This window comes from Petaurus breviceps, unplaced genomic scaffold, assembly GCF_028583685.1.
Source record: "Petaurus breviceps papuanus isolate PSGF00001 unplaced genomic scaffold, PetGlider_PUasm1.0 37, whole genome shotgun sequence".
NCBI classification, from domain to species: Eukaryota; Metazoa; Chordata; class Mammalia; order Diprotodontia; family Petauridae; genus Petaurus; species Petaurus breviceps.
The window spans coordinates 87,627,746-87,654,161 of record NW_027186296.1 but is presented as its reverse complement, the minus strand read 5'-3'; the positions used below and the strand labels follow the sequence as shown (position 1 = coordinate 87,654,161).

At 38.0% G+C, this 26,416-nt stretch overlaps 1 protein-coding gene across 1 annotated transcript in view; it reads left to right on the top strand.

Annotated features, from left to right (window-relative positions):
- Positions 1–26,416, top strand: part of LOC138168355 (guanylate cyclase 2G-like) — a 95,408-nt gene that overhangs the window by 25,042 nt on the left and 43,950 nt on the right. The window contains exons 2-12 of the mRNA XM_069097397.1: positions 1,989–2,268; positions 3,985–4,333; positions 8,058–8,167; positions 10,088–10,273; positions 12,587–12,731; positions 15,385–15,520; positions 18,538–18,641; positions 20,074–20,240; positions 22,168–22,305; positions 23,816–23,899; positions 26,167–26,271. Coding sequence (XP_068953498.1) covers positions 1,989–2,268; positions 3,985–4,333; positions 8,058–8,167; positions 10,088–10,273; positions 12,587–12,731; positions 15,385–15,520; positions 18,538–18,641; positions 20,074–20,240; positions 22,168–22,305; positions 23,816–23,899; positions 26,167–26,271 — 1,804 coding nt within the window. The remainder of the gene's footprint in view (positions 1–1,988; positions 2,269–3,984; positions 4,334–8,057; positions 8,168–10,087; positions 10,274–12,586; positions 12,732–15,384; positions 15,521–18,537; positions 18,642–20,073; positions 20,241–22,167; positions 22,306–23,815; positions 23,900–26,166; positions 26,272–26,416) is intronic.

Here is a 26,416-nt window from a genome sequence, read left to right as displayed (position 1 = left end):
GCTGTAGAAGCATCCTAGATAAATATTTACTTAGTCAATACTGGGTTCTGTGAAAGGCAGAGACTCTGAGATTAGATGGAAAAGCAGACATGACTAAATCTGATCCAGAAGAGGATAACCTAAATTGTCTAAAAAGAGTTACTATGCTATAGTGGATAGCTTTCTGGAAAGCTCAGACCATCTGGGTTATATGATATTGGTTCCCTTATTAGGGAAGCATTTGGGTGGAGTACAATGAATCTGGAATTGAAAATCAGAAGAATCATAAGTTCTATACCCACCTCTGTCACTCACTTGCTATGTGAATCTGAACAAGGGTTCTTCACCACATCTGTCCTTTGAGGGGTTCAGACTATGGTCACTTCCTATTTGACTTTCTATGATTCAATAGCATTCATTGGTTGTGGTATAATGGAAAGGGAGCTGGTCTTGAAACAGCAAAGACCTGGATTCAAGTCTTGCCTCAAACACTTAACTTTTCAGTGCTTTTGACAACTCTCTAAAATTAAATTATAGTGAAGAGACCTGTATCGGTAAAGAGAAGTTCCTCAGGTGGGAATTTCCTATGCCAGTTCCTATCTGTTTGACCTTGGTGAATGAGCCAAATTCTCTGCACGTGAGTTTCTTCATGTGTAAAATGGAAATAAAAGTGTCTTCATGAAGACATTGTCAAGATCAAATGAAATAATATACTTTATAAAACAAAGTACTGCATGGGATTGGTCACCATTGCAGAGTCTAAGGAAAATTAAGAATTAAAGGATTTGGGGTTATTGGATTAGTAGGTGATGGATCTTTGTCCATTTGTTTGAATGAAACAAGAGGAAATGAACTTGAAGAGAAAAGAGAATGTGAAGAAGGTCTATACTATGTTGAAGGGCATTCCAGAGGCTTAGGTTGTAGAATTGGAGCTTTAATACCATTGTGTATTTAGAATGTGAGGACAGGGACCCTGTTTTTATCTTTCTTTGTATCTCCATTATTTAGCATAGTTTTTGGCATATAGTAGGTGCTTAATAAATGCTTCTTGACTGACTGACATTGGCAGACTTTCCTGGAGTTGTAGGCATGGCTAGATGCCCCTAGAGCATCTGTCCTTAAGAGAACTTATATTTGCATTGTAAGCTATAGTTTACATACTAATTTCATACACATCATCTCATTTGATCCTCACAATAGCTCTGAAAAGTAGGTAAGGGGGGTATTGTTATCTCCATTTGCTATATGAATACACTCAGACTCAGAGAAATGAAGTATGATCTATGTTATTTCTAAAATATTTAGAGCTTCTTACTTCAAGAACAAAACTGTTACTTCTGAACAGTCACTTTAGGCAAGACATTTTCTTTGATTGAGTTGGAAATGGATTTATATTGAACTATTCCTTCTCTTTTGCTGGGTCTTCCTTGTGCCTAATAGTATGCATCTATGTGATGATGGATTTGGGTATGTGCCAATAAACATATAACTTTTCAAAATATTTTTCACATCCACAATCATTATTGATCCCCCCTACCCAGGATGGCGGTGGAGGTGGGTGCAGTGAGACTTGGGAGAGAAGCTGAAATGGTTTTATCACCCTCAGTTTTCAGATCAAGAAACTGATCTAGAAACTGAAGGGAAGACAGTGAATGATGCAGTGAAGGGTCAGTGTTGGGACCAGGATTCAGGTTGTTTTGATTTTGACTCCAGCCTCTCTTCTCTGTGTTAGGTTAGAAGAGGCTCCAGGGAAAGAAAGGTTCCAGTTAATTAGTGTCACTTAATTAAAAACAACTAAGACACAATCCCTGGGGGTGGGACTCACTATCATTTAAGCTGCCAGGACAAGCAGCTGGGGGGCTATGGCTCCAAGTACTGAGATGATCTAAGAGTTAAAGACAACCCATGGCTCTCAGGATCATTCAGAACTGCCTGCTCAAGCTGGGTCTGTATGGGAAGATGACCCATTGTCTTATCCACCTAACCCTTATTTTTGTATTCTTTCCCAGCCTGTTGGTCATGTGTCTAGAGGATACTAAGCTCATTGTGGGCTTCCAAGCTCCTTGGAACATCTCAAATTCTTTTAGTGCCCAGAGACTGGGTGCTGCCATTCAGATTGCCATGGAGAAGGTCAATTCTGACCCGGTTTACTTGGGTAACTATACCATGGAGTTCACTTATGCCAACTCAGCCTGCAGTGCCAAAGAATCCCTGGATGCGTTTATCAAGCAAGTCCAGAAAGAAAGGATTTCTGCCCTCTTTGGACCAGTCTGCCCAGGAGCAGCAGAGGTGGAGTATGCAATGTTCATGCAATTTTTACTGTGATGTGCTTTTCTGGAAAAGGGAACAATCAATGGTGATATTAACCAAGCTCAAAACTTCTGATAATCATTACTACAATTCCCCAATAAAAATACTTGGGTGTGTATTTTCATGAGTTTTGCATTGACCATTATGAATAATGTTATCTTCAGCATTTCCTTTCTTATGATCCCTAAGTATTTTTTTGGACTTGATCTCTGTAGGATTTTATTTTGCTTGACTAGAATTTATATAAAGTATTACAGTACTTTAAAGTTTGCAAAGTGCTTTATAAATATCTCCTTTGATTCTTTCAACAACCTTACAAGGTAGGTACTATTATTAATCTCCATTTTATGTATGAGGAAACTGAGGCTGAGATAAATTGAGACTTATCTAGGGTCGAACAGCTAATGTCCAAAGTTAGATTATAATTCAGGTCTTCTTAACTCTAGGTCCTGCTCTCTATCTATGGCACCTCCTAGCTGCCCCTGACTAGGTATAGGGGAGGAGGTGGGAGAAAAAAAGAAGTTTGTTAATTGAAAAAAAAATCAAATCAGGTCCAGATACATAGTACCCATTGTTTGTTTTTCTATCTTCAAAAGTAAAGGTTTATTATGAAGAAAAACTAAGAAATATTTTTTAAGAATATGGTAAAGATCACAGAAGTTTAGAGCTAGAATAAATCTTAAAGGTCATTTCACAGATGGGAAATCTGAGGCCCAGGGCAGAGAGGTGGCTTAACTAGGATTACACACATCACAGGATGTAGAGCTGGGAACCCAAAGCTAGGGTCTCTGATTTCAAATCCAGTGTCATCACCATTCCATGTTCTCTATCCGATCACTGGCTGGTTATCCTTTTTTCTTTTCTGAGCTTCGTTTTTCTCATCTGGAAAGTTCAGTTAATGATTATAATACTATCCTATCTTCTTCAAGGAAATGTTGTGAAGCTCAAAGGATATGTACAAACACATATTCTCTGCTGAGTTTGTGTATATATACAGGAAATACAGATAATTCATATAAAATCTCTGCTGTGTATATGAGTGTGTGTGTATATTTATATATATACATATATATATATATATATATATATGAATGGTATGTACGTATGATCAGATATGTCTGAGAACCTGAAGACCTGCTTACACCTGTGCTGAGTAGGCATCTGTAAAACCTCAATTCAACCTTCAAACCTAGCTCAGACACTCCTAGATTTCAGTGCTGAAAAGAGGAGCATATTTATCAATGGGAAAGCCCTAATGAGCACTTGATTTCCTTTTTGTGTATCAAAGATGGCTGAATAGTTGAGAAATAGTACTATCCCCTCCTTTTCCCATCTGATTCCTATATAAAGGGAATTAGTAAATTATTCACAAAGATTTCAGAGGTTACTACTACAAGTATAAATGAGAGAAAAATTTACTATTATGCAAAAAAATCTTTGGATTGAATACCAAGATTGCAAACCATGCTTTTACTATAGGAATACTTATTCTGTCACCTTACCTTTCAGGGCCTCAGTTTACTTAGCCATAAAAATAAAGGTATTGGATATTTAATGATACAGGGCCTGTGACTTTTATCCAAGTAGGGATATGGTTTGATCTCACTGAATGATTCATTTATCAAGGTACTTTAGAATGAGACTTTTATTGAATTATGAATGCCTTCATAAAGAAGAGTCCTTTCCACTTCCCAGGTAACTGGCTTATTGGCTTCACAATGGAATATTCCCATGTTTGGATTTGTCAGGCAAACAACAAGACTGGAGAACAGATTCTTGTATGATACCTACATGAATCTTGTGTCACCTGTTCAGAAAATGGGGGAAGTACTCCAGTCAACTCTACAGTATTTTGGCTGGAAACACATTGGATTGTTTGGAGGAACCTCAAAGGATTCCTCTTGGCATGGAATTGATGAGCTGTGGACAACTGTGGAAAACCAACTCAAATCCCATTTTGTCATCACCATGCAAGTCAGATGTACCAGCCACAACCAAACTCTCCTGCAAGAGAATCTCCAGCATGGGACATCCTCTGCCAGAAGTAAGAAGAAGCTGGGGCTGGGTGGTTTAGTGGGGGGGGGGGGGCCTGCTATTTTTCATACTTGACCAAAAGTATTCCATATAGAGCAAACAGTTTTTCATTTTAAGAAATATGGAAAATACTGAAACATGCTTAAAATGATGATTAATGCTGTAACTAAATGTGTCACCTATATGTCCTCTCAGTGTGTGTGTAGACAATACATAGTCAGTCCTTTATGACATTTGCTCTTTCTGAAGTAAAATTCCAATTGTTTTCATTGAAATGACTTCCAAACTATGGTCTCTGAAGGTTTTCTAGGTAATACATGGACTTGCTCACTTTAACATCAGTATTTAGATTATATGTGCTTGTACTTTTCTGACATTTCTGACATGGATTAATAATTTACTTCTATTTCAATAGGTAAAAGGAATCACTTAGCTAATTTTTATAGAGCAGTCATCATTTCATTTGTGTCACATAAAAAGCAGTTACATTCTTTTTTTTTTTTTTTTTTGCTTAATTGGGGTTAAGTAGCTTGCCCAAGTTTACACAGCTAGTTTTTTTTGTGTGGGTGTTAAGTGTCTGAGGCTGGAACCAAACTCAGGTCCTCTTGACTCTGGGGCCTGTTCTTTACTCACTGTGCCACCTAGCCTCCCTAAAATGGTACATTCTTCTTTTTTTAATTTTTACTGGTAAGCTCTGTCCATTGGAGATGTCCAATGGGAAGAAGTGACACACATAGCTTACTGAACCTTTCCCTTCCTTCACCTTGTATGATGCCTACATGATTCTTGCATCTGAACTCACTGAAAAGAATCTGCGAGTCACTGTCTTACTTAGGGGGGCTTAGTGAGCAATGGTGACACCTTCTAACCATCTGCATTGCTTGGTCAGTAGCTGACAATTAATCATGTAACTTCTCTACATACCAGCATAACAAAACTGACATTTCACAGGATCATTGTCCTGCAAAGAAAATTCGAGAAATTTCTATCATTTTAAAGTTGCAAAATGTTATGTTGTTGCTGAATAATGATTGAATCAGCCCACCTATCCCATTTCTGTCCATTGTGCCTTGTTTGATCTGTCAGTATTTCTAAAATTAGGTGTACTACTCTTAGCTTAGGTCCCTACAAAGGCAAACACATTCAAGGCTTGTAAAGGATTCTTATGTCCCCCTTGCCTTTGATTTTAAGATGCTTGATGCTGAGGCCCAGGAATGAGATTTTCAGGGAAAGCCTCTTTATGTAGAATACAGAAAAGAGAAAAAAAACATTTATACTAAAATGTTGCCAAAATCCTTTCCAAATCCCCAACAACAAATGGGATCAAATGGCAAAAGAATGGAAAAAAAAAAGAAAGGGAAAGAAGAAAGACAATGGTTATAGGGCAGGGTGTCAAGGGTGGGGGGCATTTATTCCCCGATGTATCCAGATTCTAGATTGTTGTTTATTTCAGTGATTTCTCCCTCAAACAATCCCCACAGTCAGTTGCCCTGCTCACCTGGTCCTGGGCACAACATAGGATATCACCAAAGAGGTGACACTAACAATAAAAACATATGTTTATAAGGCATGTTGCATGCATTTTCTCATTTATTCATGTTGGTTGGATTCAGTTGCCAATTTTTCTGGATTCCATGTGCACAGCATCTCTTGCAAGCATTCCTTTATCCCTATTTACACAGTCATCACCCCAGCTCAGCCCTTCATGGCCTCTCACCTAGACAATGGCCTTTTAATTAAACTCCACAGTGCTGGTTTTTCTCACCATGTAAAGTACAGGTCAGGCCATATCAACAAATTCCTTCTCAAGAAGTTTCATTGACTCTGCATTATCATTTGTACAAAATATAAACTTCAGTTTGACATTGGAAGCCCCTTATGCAGGGGCCTCGAGGTCGGTGGTTCCCCTCCCTGCAAGGCTTTCTTGAGGCTGCCATTTACCTTCCAATATTAATTTCACGTTATTCCTCTTCACACATGCAAAGCCAAACTCACCTATTCTCTCTTCCCCAAATTTAGCATTCCATTTCCCACCTCTGTGATGACGTTTTGAATGCATTCTCACTCTCATCTCCTCTTCTAAAAAAATTCTTAATTTCCTTCAAGTTTGCCATGAAGTTTCCTTCAAGATTTCCATGAGCTTAATTATCATCTTTATACACATGACTCCCTGATTTATATATCTACTCCTAGTTTTTCTTATGAGATCCAATCCCATATAAAAAATTTTGGACATTTCAAACTGGGTGTCACATAGATTCTCAAATTCATCCTGGCCAAAACAGAATTCATGATCTTTCCTTCAAAACTCTATTCTCTTCTTTTTTCTGTTGAGCATACCACAATTCTTCCAATCACTTAGGCTCACAATCCTGGCATTATCCTTGACTCCTTTCTCGAATTTACTTCATTTATCTAATCCCCCACAGCATTTTACAGAAAACTGAGGCTTAGACAGTTTAAGTAATTTGCCCAAGGTATGACACAAGTGATAAGTGGCAAATCCAGAACTCAAACCCAGACCCTTTGAGTCCAAATCCTGAACTTCATTGAATTCTTTCTTCCAAATAAGTATTTATTAAGCACCTACTGTGAATAAAGCACTGTGACTGGGGAGACACAAAGCTAAAAAAAAGAAAAACCTTCAAACTAGGAGTTTACAATCTTGTATGTATGATTAGATACTCTGATGCATTCAAGTTAATGTAAATGGAATTTAAGTGCACAAGAAAAGTTCTAAGTGGTCAGATTAGGGAGGGATCATGAGATAATTTACAGTCAGAAGAATTAAGAAGGTGTTTGAAGGAAGAGGCATTCAAAGTTGGGTAAGATGTCTATAGGCAGAGACTGGGATGTGGTTGGGGAGCTTGGAGCAGAGATATTCCAAGCACAGAGAATAAATAGTATGAATAAAGGCACACAGGACTCAGAGCATGGGATATAGTCAGACAACTGTGAGGTTGGTTTGGCTGGGACATACAGTCCATGAGGTAGGGGAGTTGGGGTGAAGAATGAGATAAAAGTGGAAATAAAGGTGGAGAAGTAAGGTGGCAGCAGATTGTGGAGCACCCTATATGCCCCTCTAAAGTGCTGGGGCTTTATTTTGCAGGCAGTGGGGAAGCACTGAGGTGTGCTGAGCACAGAAATAGGATTCAAGCACTGCCCCAGTTATGGTAATGATAGCTACTATGATATAGCTCTGTAAGGATTGGAGGGTGTTCAGCCTTTCTTTGTATCCCCAGCCTTCAGGAAAGTGACTGACACATAGGAAACAATAAATGCTTGTTGATTGATATGTAATCTTGTTTGATCCTCATAATAATCCTTGATTTTGTCAGTTAGCGAAGTATGAATGAAGAACTTTTACTTCTAATAGCATCTAAACAGCATCTTTTGCAATTTATGGCTCTGAGGGCCTGGGGACATTTAGACTTTAAGTAACCTGCCCAGGGACACACAACCCATAGTTAGCAGAGAAAGAAATTGAATTCAGGTCTTCCTGATTCCGAGGCCTGCTCACCATCTATTACACCAAGATGACACTTAAATGAAAAAAAATGAGCCTGTATGATATGTTGAGAGCTTTCCCCCTCTACATTGTGTACTAAAAAAAGGAAAAAGATTGAAATGCTTTTGTCTCTAATCTTACACATCAAACTAGGATTTGGTTTTTATTAAGGGGGAGGGGGGCATTGGGTCCCCAGAGTGGCTAATTCTGTTTTCTGTTCCCATAGTTATCATTTTAATCTGTAGCATGGCGGACACCTGGACTATTCTTTTGGCCACAGAGACTCTGGGACTAGCCCCTGGAAAGTTTGTCTTCATCATTTTGCAGCAGTCAGAGGTCAGTGAATAAACAGTCATTGTTTGTGTGTCCAGTTGAGGATAAAGTGATGTGTTGCCCCCTGACTTTTGCTCTAAGACTGAGGTACTCCTAAATGCCTCTTAACTATGTAATTCTCTTAGGATAAAGGCTATTTTCAAATTGAATGAATTGAATGAAATTGAATGAAAGCAAGAAGTGGTGTGAGTAACCTGAGATAGTGGACAACCCAAGGACCTTTAGAATTCTACATAGCAGAAAAGTATTTTTTTTTTCCATCCAAAGATCTCTATGGAGTAAAAACCAAAAGTTATAACCATGAAATTCTGTCAGCAAAGCAAAGAGTCTGGTCATATACTGACAGTATGTTTTCAAGTACTGAAGTGTGCTTTCTTGTCTCCAGTACCAGGCACTCATGTATGAGACATTATATTGTTTTCATTAAACTATTGATTTAATTGAAATTATCCATAAAGATACATTTGTCATATATTATATGATTTTTCCAGAAATCTTACTTTCCTACTAGACATATAACTAGATCTTGCTAAGTACAAATAACAGCAGAAAATTCCCTGAATTGGTTGCATGTATTCAGGTTAGTATTAATCAAAGTTATGTAAAATGTGGAAATTGGTTCTAGCCTAATGGAAATAAGCAGAACAAATTCAAATAATGCAATCACTTCAGGAGATTCATATTTACACCAATCTAGATCTAGCTCTATAGCATGTTGTGGCAGAAAGAACTCTGGACTTGGGGTCAGAAGGCCTGGGTTCAAATTCTGTATAAATATTGTATAAATTTGGACAAGTAGCTTCACCACTCTGGGTGTCATTTTTCTAACTATAATATAGAGATAAGATTTGTACTGAGATCCCACTTCTAGGTATATGCCCCAAGGAGGTCAATGACAGAATGAAAGGTTTCATATAGACCAAAAATATTCATAGCAGCATTTTTTGTAGTACTAAAGAATAGGAAACAAAGTAAATGCTCATCTACTGAGGGAAAAGCTAACTATATAACTGTCTATAATTGTAATGAAATATTACTACACTGTAAGAAATGATGGATATGAATTCAGAGAAGTGTGGGGAGATTGATAGGAACTAATGCAAAGTGAAGTAAGAAAATCAAGAAAACATTAGACATGATGACTGCAAGTATGTAAATAAAAAGAACAACAATGATAACAACAAAAAATGGAGCTAAATGGAGCTTAATTGTAATGACTAAGCTTGACCCTGAAGAGGAAAGGAGAAAATACACCTCCCAGCTTTCTCTAAAGAAGTGGAGTACTATGGGTATTGATTATTGCATATGCTGCCCAGACTTGGTTGATATGTTTGTGCTGAACTGCTCATTTTTTTTTCTTTTTATTCATTGTTACAAGGAGTAATTAGAGGAAGGGGAAAGGTCAAATTTGAAAACAAAGATACCATTAAGAACAAAATATATCAATAAAAATTTTAAAAAACCAAAGGAAAAAATAATACTTGTACTCCTTCAGGAGTCCTTAACCTTTTTTGTCCGTATCATGGGGCCATTTTGCCAGAGTCTTAGTGAAGCCTATAAACTCCTCAGATTCATGTTTTTAGATGCGTAAAATAAAATATGTAGGATTACAAAGGAAACCAATTATATTGGATTATAATTATATGTATATATATGTTATGTGTGTATGTATACACACACACGTATATATATGTATATATATACGTATGTGTGTGTTTATATCTATATTTTAAGTTCAAGGACTCCAAATTAAGAGCCTCCCATCTACGTACTTCACAGGTATTAGAATCAAATAATATATCAAAGAGTGTTCCAAATGTCTTACTGCCATATTAAACACAGAGTGCTTTAAATTATAATATACAATGTGAAAAAATTAGAATTGATAGGATATGGAACAAAATGTTTCTTTTAATATTTTAGGATGATTTTTGGAAAGAAGTGTTGACTCATCAGAAAAATGATCACCTCCCCAAGGCCTTTGAAACTCTGTTTCTTATAGCCATCACTTCCTTTGATGAACATTCCAAAGACTATGATTTCATGAAGGAGGTCTATGAAAAGCTGAAGGAGAAGCCCTTTCTCAGTTCCCTTTCATCAGTGGAGCAGGTCTGATTTAAGGCTCACTTATGAGGGTATCCATTTTAGGACTGATTCATACATGCCACTAGTGAACATCTTGGCTACCTTCATTTCAAGGATGATATGCTTTTGAATTTAACCTCTTTATCATCTCTCTTCTCCCATCCTCCCTGCATTGCATGGGATTAGAATAGGGCAGAAGGAAGGACATTGGACTAAAAATCAGAAGACTTGTCTTCTAGTTCCTACTCTGCTACTTGCTAGCTCTGTGAACTTGGTTAAATCATTTCGCCTTTCTGGGTTTTGATTCCCCCAAAAATATATAAAATATATAAATATAAAATATATATATATAAAATATATATATTCCCTATAAAATATAGAGATTGGACTAGCCAACCTCTGAATCTCCTTCTATCCCAAGCATTCGAGTATTTCTATATTTTGTGACATAAGCAAATCTCCATAGATGTTGCACTAAGATGATGAATACTACACAGCAGGGGTCACTACACTAGTTGGATTCAAAGCCAAAGGAAGATGTAACTAGAAGAGGTCAAGAATGAAGCAAGGTAGGATGAATTGAAGAACACATACTTTCCAACACAGCAAAGCTACATGTTAATAATCTGAGGCAGGAAGACAGAAAAGACAACAGGTTGAACCAGCAACCAGAGCCCTGTCAAGCATACCTGATACTGGTCTGGTCAGGCAGTCCTTAAATGGGTCCTGTTGTGGCAGGAACTCTCCCTAGGCTTTGGACAGCTCTGAGCCCTCAGGTGAGGGTAGCTGAATGACTGGACCTGACTAGGAGAGAGAATGAGAACACACAACTGATGGCAGATCCTAACAACATCATTTCACAAATTATAATGTGATATAGTAAGAAGAGAATCTCTACTGTTTCATCAAGAGGCCTGAGTTCAAGTCCAGATTCTGCTAAACTCTCCTTCATGTAATTGTGGGCAATTCACTTCACTTAGTAATATAGGTCCATAGATTGAGAACTGGAAGGGACTAGGGAGGGTCATCAAGTCCAATTTCTTCATTTTATGGGGGAGAAAACTGAAGCCCAGGAAAGTTAACTGACTTGCCCACTATCACACAACGAATTAGTGTCCAAGGCTGGATTCTGACTCTCAATCCAATGCTCAACCCACTATGTTAGTTAGAATCCTTCTCAAGGATTCATTATTAACATCTGTAAAATGAGGGAAATACTAGCTGTATAACCCTGGGCAAGTCACTTAACCCTGTTTGTCTCAGTTTCCTCATCTGTAAAATGGGCTGAAGAAGAAAATGACAAACCACTTCAGTGTCTTTGCCGAGAAAACCCCAAATGGGGTCACAAAGGGCTGGACATGACTGAAAAGATTCAACAACAACAAGAGGATTGGAATTTCAACCTTGGGTCTGTGAAGTTGGTCTTTAAAATTTTTTTGGATAACTCTTTTAATTTAATTACTTTCCATTATAATTTTATATATTTTGTTTTACAAATTTAATATATATTTAAACTATAAAATATAAATATTTATATACTTATATATATAAAAATAAAAATATTTAATATTCTGAGAAAGGTTCCACAGTCTTCAACAGACTGACAAAAGATTCCATGACATAAAATATATTAATATCCCTTTTGACAACTGAATGATTCTTTGAGTATTTCCATAAATATTTTTTGTACAGATATTATATTCCAGGCACTTGATGAGGTGGGAGTGTGGATACTAAGAACTCTAAGATATAGCCCTTCACTCAAGAATCTTTTAATGTAGGGAAATAAGACATAAATATTCCAAAAAGAAAAAAAAAGAAAAGAAACCCAACACGGGATAAACTGAAGGTCAATCCAGTAGCATAAATGTCACAAGGAAGTCTATGATTAAGAATATGGAAGGTAGTTCAGTGTAGAGTCAAATCAATGGGATATAGAGAGTGACTTGAGTGAATGTCCAGAGGAGAGTCACTGGGTCAAATTTAGATTAATAAAAACTCATTGGGGTGGCTGGGTGGCTCAGTGAATAGAGCATTGGCCCTGGAGTCAGGAGGACCTGAGTCCAAATCCAGCCTCAGACACTTAACACTTACTAGCTGTGTGACCTTGGGCAAGTCACTTAATCCCAATTGCCCTGCCCTCCCCCCTCCAAAAAGAAAAAAAATAAAATCATTTCCAGAGCAGTCAGATGGCACAGTGGATAGAGCACTAGCCCTAGAGTCAGGAGGATCTGGGTTCAAATGTGACCTCAGACAATTACTAACTGTGTGGCTGGGGCCAAATCACTTAACCCCGAGTACCTTCAAAAAAAGTATTATTTCCTTTTCCTTTTTAAGGTGAGTGTTTATTCTGCTTACCTTCATGACGCAGTCCTGCTTTATGCTTCGGCTGTAAAGACAATGTTAAAGAAGGGAAAGGATTTCCGGGATGGAAGGCAGCTTATAAACATCATGAAAGGCGACAATCTAACTGAGTTCCATGGTAAGTAGCTATTAGTGTATTATCCTCAACCCTCAACTTCTCTCTACCATTTCATATTTGAATGCTAAGCATTTTGGTTCAGGTCAACCAAGGTCTGTTCTCATTTTCATGCTAATATAAATATTTTGGTTTTAAAAGCTCCTATAAAAATTTCATTTCTGTATGCCTAGGAAGACAAAGCCTAGGAAGGAGCATGATCAAAGTGTTTACAAATTATGAAAAGTCTAGATACCATCTTTCTGAAATTCTTCTTATCCTTCTATATTCATGAGGTCTTTCCCTACTCCCAACCAATTGAATATGACCTGTTTAATATGTGTGTATGTACATATATATGTATATATATATGTATATATATATATATATAATGTTTTTGAAACTGGTCTTCTATACAGTTCTAATCATTTTAGTTTCTTTTTTCTGAATTCTTTCTAGCTCTATGTTAATTGAAATAAATAGCACAGAGTGACCCTATTAACAGGGCTTGAATAATGATAATCTTTTGTATTTCTAACACCTATTTTTTACAAAATAATTTATAGTTTCTGACGTACTTTCAAGATTACATTTGATTCTGTTTTTTTAATATGACAGGAATCTTTCAAACATTGCTCATGGTCAACCATTTCTGCTTTTTTTTTCCAGTTCAGTTTAACTTTGATGAAACATAGTGTAAGGTCATAGATCTAAAGATGTAAAGGACCATGGGGAATATCTAGTCTAACACTGTTATGTTATAAATAAAGGAACTGGGGTCCAAAGAGGTCAAGTGACTTGTTCAAGGTCATAAAGGTAACAAATAAGTGGTAGAACTAGGATGGACCCAGATATTTGCTGAGATTACTGCATGTGAGGAGCTATGCTAAGAACTGTGGTGTAAAGAAATGTGAGCGAGACAAGATCTGTGACTGTCAGTAAAGTTTTGTATCATGGGGGACATGACAAATTACATCAATAATTATAATTCATTGTAGAGGATAATAAAAGCAAAAAAGAAATACAAAGGGCTGTGAAGGTTATCTCCTTTCATTGTTCTTTTCAATTGTTAATCATCTGGGGAAAAGACTTTCTTTCAAAAGAAGGAAAGATCCGCATCTGGTGCAGGGTGTCAAAAGGAGGTAGCATTTGACCTGGACTGGGAAGGGTAGGTAAGATTTCGGAAAAGGGGAGATGAGGGGAGAGCATTCTATGTTATTGTGACAGTGTGATCAAATGCATGGAATCAGGAAAACTCAAGATATATATGAAATTGTGAAAAAAACGAGACAGGAATGGCTGGTTAGAGACATGGTAAACCTTGAATGCCACATTAAGAACTTTGGACTTTAATCATTTAAGTATTGGGAAATCACTGAGGAGTTCTGAGCAAGGGAGCATGTGTTCAGAGCTGTGTAGTGGAATGATAACTATACCAGCAGTAATGGGCTGGAAATGGGGAAGTAGTGAGGCTTTGTTCAATTATGCCACATCCTGAGTGACTTCCCCTGGCCTTCTAAAACACACACACACACACACACACAATGTGCATGTTCATGCATGTATGTACACATATGCATGCATTTATACATGTATGTATATATCAGATACCTTTATTTTAACCCCACAGAAAATGCAAAACAGCATAAAGGAAGAACACTAACCCATAAGCAGTTGATACAATTTTTCACTTTCTGGTGAGTCTTATTTTTCATCCTAAGGATCTCTGTAAGCCTCAGGTCTTATAGTACTAACCTCAGGGTTTGGACTTCTTTCTCTCTTTTTTTTCCTTTAAAAAAAAAAAGGGAAATGAACTTGGGGCTACTGGAGAGGAAGCCAGATGAGTTTCACTCTCTACTCCAAGACCCTATACAGGCCTCCTGCCAGATCCTATCACCCTAAAGGTTTAAAGTCTCCTAAGAAGAAAAATTAGCTTGGAACTATTAGAAAGGTAAACTCCTTGTCCAACTGAGAGTGTCTAAATAAATAATGGCAGCAGCAGAAGGCAAAAATGTAAGTTTTGTTCCTCTTTGTCATGGTTCAACTCTCTTGTTGCTCTAACAACATTCTTCAGGTCAGAAGTCTTAGCATTCTTCTGAAGCAAGGTCAGCAGATTGCCAGTCTATCAATCTCAAGTTTATTTCTTGTCCAGGGGAGATTTATGTAGCAGTTAATTTTAAATTATTTGTTACCTAATTTTAATAGAAGCCTGGGAAACACATATCCATTCATAGGATGAAGGTGAGACTGATTATCAAGTATCTCAGTGTTGGACTGAGAATTTGTACCAATTGATCATGGAATGCATTGAATCATTTGTGGTTTTATGACTTTTCTGAGAGATGAAACATACTGTTTTCTTTCTAGTTTTGTGATCTGGGTATTTACCTAGGAACCATGCATGACCTTTTTCTCATATCTGTGGAGACCTAAGCACAAGCTACATTCTGAGGTTCTCAGAGGAAATTCTGGGTGGGAGCAAAAATAAGTCAAAGAGATACGATTGGGGAGTAATTGATTTCTGGTATGTGTAAACCTGGAAGTCAGGATTTGGGGTCATGTAATGGCTAGAAAAACCCAAGATGGAGTGTTAGATTTTTCAAAAAGCAATGTGCCATCTTGTGCAAATCCATTTCTTTCCATTTGTCTTACCTTAAGAAATTCTCTCTCTTTCTAGGAATCACTGGACAAATCAGGATAGACGAGTTTGGAGAGAGGCAAGTGGATTACTTGGTCCATATCCTAAAGAAAACTGGAGATTCTTCTACTTTCATTCCTTTTCTTCATTACAACAGCCATAGGAAAATAATCAGGTATAGGATGGATTATTTCTGAGACATGAGCTCTCATTGAATAAAAACTGCAGTGTGGAAACAGCTGTTACTATTTATAGAGGGGAAAAATAGCTCAAGGCTGGACCATTTTCCAAACTGGCTTAGGATTCTATTGCAACTCAACAGAATTGCTACAATTAAAATCAAATAGGTAATTGAACTTAAGCCTCTCATAGAGTTATATCACCTTATTATGGTTGTATATTCATTGGGATTTAATTATTTATTTTAAATAGTATATCTTTGGCCCTTAAAAATACTACATGTTTGAGGATGTAGTTCTAAAATTTAATGCACTGTATTTCTCCTGGAACTCTTTACTACTTTTTTTTTTTTTAGAAAGTGTCGGGCAATTAGCATGCCCACCTCATCCTACATACTTCACCTATAGGAGGGCCCTGATACATAATTGTTGGACCATATGCAGAGTTTTACTCTGAAACAGATCTGAATGGACACTTTCCTAATTTTCTGTGTTGAAACTGAATCTTAAGGTAGGGTCTGGGAATACACATATTTAATATTCATGAATTTGCCTTAGTAATTAAAACCCCCATTTCTGTTCCCTCACCAATTCCCAAGTTTTGAAAATCTTCAATTCCTGCCTGACAATTTTTTCCTTCAGCAGTTTGGAGAGTCTATTTCTTTGTGGAGGACGCAACTTTGGTAGAAGAAGTTGCCTAGTACAGGTTGAAATAGCTTTGGCCTGAGAGTGAGGCCACTTGGGTTCACATGCCATATTGTATACTAAAGCTATATGTGATGTTCCACAAGTTACTTTACTTCTCTAGGCCCCTGTGTTCTTCTCTGTAAAACCAGACAGACTAGATCATTGGTGTCAAACTCAAATAGAAATGGAGCCATTATTCCATACATAAGGATTCTGGCAGGCTGCATTTTAACCTACCTTTAAAATGTGATGTTATCTTTATTTTATTGGATTTTTATTTACTTCATTAAATAGTTCCTAATTACATTTTAATTTGATTGTGGTCACAATATGAAATGTTGCTGCAGTATGTGGTCCACAGCAGCATGTTTGATACCTCTGGACTAAATGATTTCTAAGTTTCCATGGAACTCTAAGGTTCAGTGATCTAACTTAGATAGCAAGGGAAAGAATGACATCAACATAGCAAGTTTTCTGCATTCTTGTGAGAAATACAGGAAGGGCAAAAACATTACGTGTTGCATCATAGCATGGCTTTGTCATATTTAAAATATTGAAGTCACTCCCTATTTGTGCTGCCCTCAACAGTTGTGCCTTGGCCTGATGGCTTTCTTCTTTGTGTCCATTCTTCCCATTGACTGTGTGTGTATATATTTGCCTTTTGGAGGGAGATTGGGGTTAAGTAACTTGCTCAAGGTTACACAGCTAGTTTTTTTGTGGGTGTTAAGTGTCTGAGGCCGGAACTGAACTTGGGTCCTCCTGACTCCGGGGCCCACACTTTACTCACTGCGCCACCTAGCCGCCCCTAGACTGTGTGGATATTTACATACAATGTGGTAGGTGTGTATATATATATATATATATATATATATATATATGGAATGTGGTCTAGGTTTCTGGAGAAACTATTTATTGCTACTTTTCTTACTATTCTGTCTCATTAAATGTCTCTAAAAATGTTAGAGATGCCCTAGAATAAACAAGCCACCTTTGGACTAAAGTAGAATTTTTAATTTGGTGTCTATGAACTTTTTCCAAAGTGTTTTTAAACATTATATTACAGTAGAATTGGTTTCCTTTGTAATATTAAGTTTTTTATTTTACATGTTTAAACACATTATTCTGGGAATTTTTACAGATTGCCAAAGGGGTCCATGATTGAAAAAAGGTTAATAGCCCCTACTCTAAATGTAGATGATTAGTTCAGTTAGCAAAAACCTGTGAAATTTATGAATTACCTTTTCCCCTAATTGAAGCCTCCTTCCAAACTTCTCTGTTTATCTTAAGGATCCCCTCCCACAACATTTTTCTTATCACTCACTCCCTTCTCTAAACTCTCATGCCCACCACCATAAGTTCAGGTCCTCATTAACTCTCCCCTAGGCTGTTATAATTCCCTTGGCTTCCTCTCTCTGACCTTTCCAATCCATCCACCATGCATCTTCGAAAATAATCTTACTAAGGAACAGATCCATCCTTGTCACACACCTCTGTCCTCCTGCCCCCAACCTTTAATGGTCCCTCCTTCTTTTCTTTTCCTTCCTTCCTCTATTTCTCCTTCCCTCTCTCTCTCCTTTCCTTCCTTCCTTCCTTCCTTCCTTCCTTCCTTCCTTCCTTCCTTCCTTCCTTCCTTCCTTCCTTCCTTCCTTCCTTCCTTCCTTTTTTCCTTCCTTCCTTTCTTTTCCCTTCCTTTCTTTGTTTCTTTCTTTTTTCTTTCATAAAATACAAGCTGCTCAGCCTTAGCATTTAATGCCTTCTACAATCTAGTTCCTACTCTCCTCCTTTCCCTCTACATTTCAGCAAAACTATATCTTTCATTGTACTCGACATGCGAAAATCCATTTCCCATCTTTCTGTGTCTGTAGAAGCCATTTCCCAAGCTTAGAATTGACTTCGTTTACATTTCTGTCTTTCTTTCAAGGCTCAACTCTAGCACCATCTTCCCTGAGTCCCACAATTGTTCTGTATTCTCTCAATCTTCAAATAACCTTGTGTTTACTTCCCTATGTACTGTTACTTATCCCCCAGTAGAATGTAAGCTCCCCAATGGCAGAGATTATTTCAGTTTTTGTCTTGGTATCTCCAGCATTGTGCTTTGCACATAGTAGGCACTTTAATAAGTATTTATTGAACTTAATGAATGTAAGAACTTGAAGGTCAGCTTGGAAGCATCCTTAGGTAGTATCCCACTTGAAGATCTAAGATTTATTCTGAGGTCCTAGGAAATGGTTCACAAATCAAGATGGCAGTTCATTTTGTCCTGCTGCCCCAAGGAAATGAAAAGTCTGAGTAAGCACTGACACTTTACTCTGTGTTTCCTTACTAGTCCCATAGGAAACTTCTCCAATGGCAGCTGGCCTCATGGGTCTCTTCCCAAAGACAAACCTGCCTGTGGCTTTTCTGATGAACACTGTCAAACTACATTTATAAGTAAGTATCTTTGCTCTGTGAGAAGGAAAATTGCAGTTCTGAAGGGAAAGGAAACAGAAAAGAACAGAACTGAGGCAAATATTAATCTCAGTTCAGTTTAAAGACAGGGGGGACTTCTAGGAGAAAACTTGACGTACATGATCCTATGACAAGGAGACAGAGCTTCTGGAACACTGACTGGGGAGGACCCAATACAGTAAGAATTTATCTTGTAGAGATTAGAGGGGGTAATAGACTTCCTATTTTAACTATTTTTGCCAGCTAAGTGCTAAACTCAGTTTTTTGTTTGTTTTTTAAGCAATTGGGGCTAAGTAACTTGCTCAAGGTTACAAGGCCAGTTATTTCTGGGTGCGATGCTAGGTATCTGAGCCCAGATTCAATCCCAGGTCATCCCGACTCTGGGGCCGGTGCTCTTACTCACTGCACCACCTGGCCACCCCTAAGCAATTGGGCTTAAGTAACTTGCTCAAGATTACACGACCAGGTATTTCTGGGTGGGTGCTAAGTGTCTGAGCCCAGATTCAATCCCAGGTTATCCCGACTCTGGGGCCAGTGCTCTTACTCACTGTGCTACCTGGCCACCCTAAACTCAGTTGTTAAAGGAGTACAAGCACTAATTCCACCTTCTCAATTTTGGTACTCTGGTGCACCCCACCTCAGTTAGTGCTCTAGATAAGGAACACATACCTTCTGAGTTTGATGTGATCAGGAGGCTTCATCTTGGTTTAATAATTTTATTTGAGGAAGCTTACTCTCCTATAGCTGAAGCCCAGGACTGAATTTTTATCCCATTTACCCTGAAAAGAGAGCATTGCACTTACTCTAAAAGTTAATTCTCCTCAAAAAAAGTTTTGCTTTTTATTCCACCCCTCTCATTCTACTTGACAGGAGAAGTTAATAAGTACTCCTAGAGACAAGAAGAAATATCAAACCAGGAATTTCAGATAAGTAATTCTGGAGGATAATTCTCGAGTATTAGTATTTTTTTTCCACAGAATTTTAGCACCTGACTGATTTTAAATCAAGAGATCATTAGATTTGTGCAAATGCAATAAAGTGAACAAAACTAACCATATGTTTATTTGAAGTAGACCTCCAATTGTTTTTAGCAAAGTCTCCCTTCCTTCCCCTTTCCATATGGCTCCACAGTTAAGCTTAAAATTCATGGAATGAAGATCATTCTATCATTTAAACCTGTAGTAGGAGGCAGATAAGATTAACCTCTGAGATCCCTGTAAATTCCAGTAATCTATGTAATAAGCAACAAATTATTCCCAGTGCTTAGCACAGTACCTGGCACAAAGTAGGTATTTAATAAATGTTTATTGACTGGTTCACTAATTATATGTGAATATGCTATTGTATATGTGTGCCTGCTTAGCTCTGACATTTTATGGTCCTGAGTGACTGAATGAGTGTCTTCTTCATCCAGGTGTCACCATGATCATTGTGATGGCTCTCATCATCATGGTAACAGTTTTTGGAGCTGCCAGCATTGTATTATTTTTAAAGATACAGAAAAAGAACCTATTAGCACCTCATAATAATGCTTGGTGGAAAATCAACTATGAAGACATCATCATTTTGCCCCTCAGCAAGGTACAGGCATACGGGTAATTGTTATGATTGTTCATTCGTCAGTCTAGGGTATTAGATTGACACCAAGGCATCCATTGAATGTCCTAGTTTTTAAATAAAACCCATGTTGATACATATGTAAAGAACCCCATTAAATCCCTATGGCATGTAATTTTATTCCCTGGGCCATACGTTGCCAAGAAAATAAATTGTTCTTGGGCCATGTCCAGCTGTTTGTTTGCTTTTTTCAGGATCCTGTCCATTTTCTTTGCTCACTTGAGTCACTAGCCATTGCTCATTAAATGACAACTGCAGTACACTAAAATTGACTGAAAGGGGTACTTAATAAGATGGGAAAAAAATGAAATTTAACAAAGAAAAAAGCCAAGTTCTGCACTGAGATTTTAAAATTCAACTGTAAAAGTTCATGACAGAGATCTGGCTTGATAACAGGTTATGAAAAAGAGCTGGCTTTCTTTTATTTATGTTACATCTCGCAGTGCCCAGTATAATGAAAAGCATTGTTCTGGACTCTGTGTACATGCTCAGTAAATATTTGGTGAGCTAAATTGAATTGAAGCTCAATGTGAACTAGGAGTATGATTGATATGTGACCCAGTTTTGTCTCCCTCGGTAGACTTGTAGTGCCTTGGTTACAAGACGTGATGCTTTGCACTGGAAACAGCATATTTGAACATCATGCCTCATTCTGAGTGCCACATTTTAAGAGACAGACAAAGCAAAGGCAAGTTTAAAGGACAGTGACTAGGATAGTCAAAGGTCTGCAAATTAAGTCTTCTAAGAAATAGTTTGAAGAGACTAGAGATGTTTAATCTGGAGAAGAGAAGAAGTGATTGTTGGCTTAATTAAATTGAAGAACTGTTATGTGGAAGAGAGAATAGACTTATTCTGTGTGACTGGGGGTGGGGAGTTGCAGAACTAGTGTCCACAGACTATGATACAAATTGCCTAGAACATTACCCCAGGGCACCAGGAATGTATTTACTAGGGACAGGAGTCAGTGAGTGGGCAAGATTCATCCCTGTGGTGCTGTCCCCATGATTTGCTTCATGGACCACTACTGCACGTCCCCCAAGGTCCTCTTAAAAATAATGTCGCTCATCTGAGGCCCCAACTAAACTCTAAGGACTATAAGTTTTCCCTCTTTCCCAGCATGCCTTCCCTTGTCAATTAAATTGTCCCTCTGTGCTGCCACAATTTCCCTGCACCCAATGAATTTTCCCCAAATGCAATAATTCCTAGTTATCGCTCTGCCAATAAGCAAAAGTTCATGAAAACAGGTTTCAACTCAATTTAAGGAAAAAATATTTTCTAACAATCATAATGGTCTAAAAATCGATTGGTTTGCCTCATAAGAGAATAGATTTCTAGTAACTAGGAGAAGAGACTTCTTGGGATTGGGTAGGAGATTAGGGTAGATGATTTTTACAGGTCTCTTCCAACTCTGAGACTGCAACTTTTAAAAAATTTATATCAAGATCAAAGGATAAGTAAGGAGATATTTTTCACTATTAGCCCAGCAGTAACAGAATGCATTGCACATAGCAAACATTTAACATACATGTTTCATATCTATATATAAATGTGTGTGTATCTCATCCAAATACATGCACACACAATTCCCTTGAGGCAATTCCTTCTTTTTATTCCTTCCTTCCTTCCTTCCTTCCTTCCTTCCTTCCTTCCATCCCTCCTTCCTTTTCTCTCTCTGTCCCTTCTTTTCTTTCTTCTTTTTTTTGACCTTTTTTGGCCCTTGTGTGGTACACAGGAGATGTTTATCAGAGTCTTGTTGGTTGATTTATTTAAACTTGCTATCATGTCTAATACCCATCATTCAGAGCAGGGATTTCCCTGTCCCTAGGGGAGCCAGGAAGGGCTCAGAACTACTTTGCAAAATCATTTTACTACCCTGCATCCTTCCTTGTAGCAATCACAGAGGGGCACACCTGTATCTAGAGGAAATGAAAGCTGTAGCTCAAGCATGATAACTTCAAGCAATCTGACCTCAGACTTCCAGGACAAGCAGGGAGAAGGAGCCTTTTATACCACTGTGGGCCTTTACCAGGTACAGATTTGATGAATTTGGTCCTGAGTGCATTTTTCTGACCCCATCCACTTTTAGCTTTTGTATTTTGTCATCCTGCAAAGGCATTATGAATTATGTGAAGCATTACATGAGCTATATACCCTGCCTTCTCCAGCAAGTATTATTACCTCCATTTTATAGATGTAGTTCTAGGGGGAAAAATGAGTATTGCAAATATTTTATCGACAAAATAGAAGGAAGTATATTTGCTCTTGAAGCAGTTTGCTTCAGCAGTGGTGAACCTTGGAGGCTTTTACAGTATGAGAATATAACTTCTACTCTGATGGACTGTGTGCCTAACTACTCTTTTCAAACCTCTCAGAGGGATGCAATCCATTTCTAGCAATGGTGGTTACCATGTCTTCAGAAGTTCAGGTCTGGTATGGATAACTATCCATAAAGGGAAAAATTATATAGAGAAAAAGATATATTTTTCTCCTTAAATTGAGGAAGAAGGGGTTAAAAAGTATAATATATTATGCAGCAGAAAAGATGGGAGGTAGTAGACATATTTTCATATGGAAAGTGTCTCAAGATTAGTGTTTGAAGTCAACATTTTCTTACAGAAAGGGATTTAAAATTTTTTTTCAGTTTATTAGAACTCCCAAATATTCATAGCAGTGCTATACTCTTCATCAAACATATCATTTGTGGAAGGAATCCTTTCTAGTTAGCTTTCATACAGTCATATTACTGCTTGTAAAATGTCACTCTTCTACCTTCAGTGTTGAATTCATTCATTCAACAACCATTTTAAAATTCGACCTCCCCTTATTGTATTTTCTCTCTTTTACTTTCTCTCTCCTCCCATATACATATAACAAATATATATGTATAGATAGTATATATTATCTCCATGATTTTAAAAATAACTCCATTAGGCAAGTAAGGCAGGTAGTTGTGATTATCCTCATTTTATAGACTGGGAACCTAAAGTTCAGATAAATTAAATGATTTGCCCAAGGTCATATGACTAGTAAGTCTGGTGTTCTTTTCTACTCTACCTCCCTATTTCCTATACTTTTGTGCATCCCTTCACAGTGCCCAGAAGATAGTAGATAACTCTAAAAATATCTCTTGGTTACTTGATCAAGCAGTTGTTAAAGTTCAGACAGTGGATGGTATTAAAATGTTCTGGGAATCGTTTGAACAGTGAAGCTGATGGTGATTTTTTTTTTTAAAGCAATTGGAGTTAAGTAACTTGCTCAAGTTTACATGGCCAGTTTTTTTTGTGTGGGTGTGGGTGTTAAGTATCAGAGGCCAGAACTGATCCCGGCTTTTCCCGACTCCAGGATTGGTGCTTTTACTGTACCACCTAGCTGCCCCTAAGCTGATGGTGATTCTTAACAAACGGTTCTTCTGTGTTGTTAGCAAGGGGGCAAACCTGTGCAATCCCCTGCTCTGCTGCCCCTTTCCTTACTCTATTGCAATGTTTTCCTCTGTCCATGTTGCTTGTTTAAGAAAACCCCTTTTCTCTCTCTGATTCCAGGGCAATCATGTTGCCATTCGATATATCGAAAATGAAAAGGAATCCTGCTTTAAGAAGCCATCCATTCTGCGAGAAATACAGCTGGTAAGACTTTGCCTTCTGGCCTTGATCAATAAATATTTATGAAGCACCTACTCTGTGCCAGGAAGAACTTGTAACATTGATGAAATTCATTTAGCAGTAACCACTGCTCATAGAGTAGTAGAATGCTCAAGTTAGAAGCAACTTAGAAATCATTTTCTTCAATTCCTTCTCATTTTATATATTGATATGTCAAGGATTTAGGATTTTTGCCAGTTGAAGCCCAGAATGGTGAAATAACTTACCTAAAATGCCACAGTTAGTTAGTGCAAGGGTTAAAACTAGAACTAGGTCTCCTGCCTCTAAATCCAGTTCTTCCCCCCCCCCAATTGCACTGATTCAATGCCTTCTAGTCTCTGCCCTTGTATTGTCCACTCCTCTCCTTAGTCAAAAGTGCCTCTTTTTTTGTTTGGAGGGCAATTGGGGTTAGTGACTTGCCCAAGGTCACACGGCTAGATTTTGTGTTAAGTATCTGAGGCTGTATTTGAACTCAGGTCCTCCTGACTCCTGGACCAGTGCTCTATTCACTGTGCTACCTACCCGCTCCCTTTTTTCTTACTTAACATGGTTTGGAACTATTGTGACTGGCTCCTGCCTCATAGAACCACAAATGAATTTCTCCAAAGCCCAACCCTACCCTGATTCCACCCCTACCCCCACCCTACCACACACAGAGGGCATCTCTGGCTCTCATTTATGGAGTGAAGAACTGGCATCTCTTCCCCTGTCCAAATGATTGTTTTTCTTAAGTATTTGATTTGATGGTACATTTTGCACCACTTGTTTCAAATAGGCTTTGCCATAGAAGCCCAAATTGCTACTTACTATTGCTAGTTACTATTATGTTATTGAATCTCTAGCCTCTGAACTCCAGTTTACAATACCACTTTTAAGACTTCTTTCTGGTTTTTGCTGCCTATTAGTGTTCTCTATTACTGTGGATTCTAGAGATTATCTAGTCCACCCTTCCTTCTCTTCTACCTTTCTTCCTTCCCTTATTCCCTCTCTCTTCCATCTTTCTTCCTTCCCTTCTTCCCTCCCTTTCCTCCTCCCTTTCTTCCTTCCCTCCTTCCATCTAATTCCAGTATCTATGGTAGGCCCCTCTTTATCTTGTCTTTTGCACATATTAGGATTCCCCAGTCCTGGTTCCTCACCCTGCATCTATACCGAAATTTGTCAAACTTTGCTTGTTCCTGGAACAGTATTATCCTTTGCTGCAAGGAATCAGGGCACACTAGGAGACTCATCCATGAGTGTAACCCTCACATATGTGTAATTACAAGTCAAAGTTCCATATAATTTGTAGAAAACCTAGAAGAAATCCATGGCATACAAGCATGCTGTGACATGCTCTTTGAGAATCACTGGCCTTACACATTGGTGCTGATCATCAAAGCATTGTCAAACAAAATAACTAAAATATTACAGGAAGTCAAAGATGATAGGTTCTTTTCACTTATAATTTCCATGTTTCTATCTGTTAAATCAAGATCAAAATCATTGAAACAGATTAGAGGGGCAAAGGAAGGCTTAGAAAAGCCTTCAAAAGCCATGGAGTCCTTCCTTCTGCCTCTAGGCTGTATGATTACTGATTAAATACCAAGCAAATGGGTGCCCATTTCAGTTTGGGAGAAGGGGTTTTCACCTTCTTCTTGAGTAACTCATGCCAAGCTATAGTGGAAAAGCACCAAATGTGGAGTGGTGGGACCTGATAGTTAATTTTGCTTCTGGAGTTGCTGAGTTGTGATCACAGGCAAGTCACTTAAGTGTCTTGATTTTCTTTTCTTGAATGAATCTAAGATTCATTTCTTAGTGTCCATTTCTTCATCTGTTGTTGTTCAGTTGTTTTCAGTCATGTCTGATTCTCTGTGACCCCATTTGGGTTTTTTTTCCCTTGGCAAAGACATTGGAGTGGTTTGCCATTTCCTTTTCCAGCTCATTTTACAGAAGATGAAACTGAGGCAAAAAGGGTTAAATGATTTGCCAGGGTCACATAGCATAGTAAGTATCTGAGATCAGATCTCAATTCAGAGAGATTAGTCTTCCTAATGAAGTTAGGGCTGGCGCTCTATCTACCGTGCCACGTAGCAGTGCCATCTGTAAAATGTGAATAATAATATTCATAATACCACCTCACATGCTTATTGTGAGGAGTCTGGTAAATAAGATGACATGTAAATGTGAGTTGTTTTTAAATTATTATTATAATTATAATATTTTCTGTATGTCCAATGTAACCTCACCTGCTGCTACCATTTCTTTGCTTGCAGATGTGTGAATTGAAGCATGAAAATCTAGTTCTCTTCTTTGGTATTTGCAGTGAGCCACCCAACATCTGTCTTGTCATTCAGTACTGCAGGAAAGGAAGTCTGAAGGTGTGATAATCATGGTCCTTCAATGGGGATTACTAGCTTCTAAGCTTCTAGGGAGGAAACTTCTCAGGGTCTGGCCATGTCATTTTTGGGGTGTTCTCTCTCTCTCTCTCTCTCTCTCTCTCTCTCTCTCTCTCTCCCTCTGCAT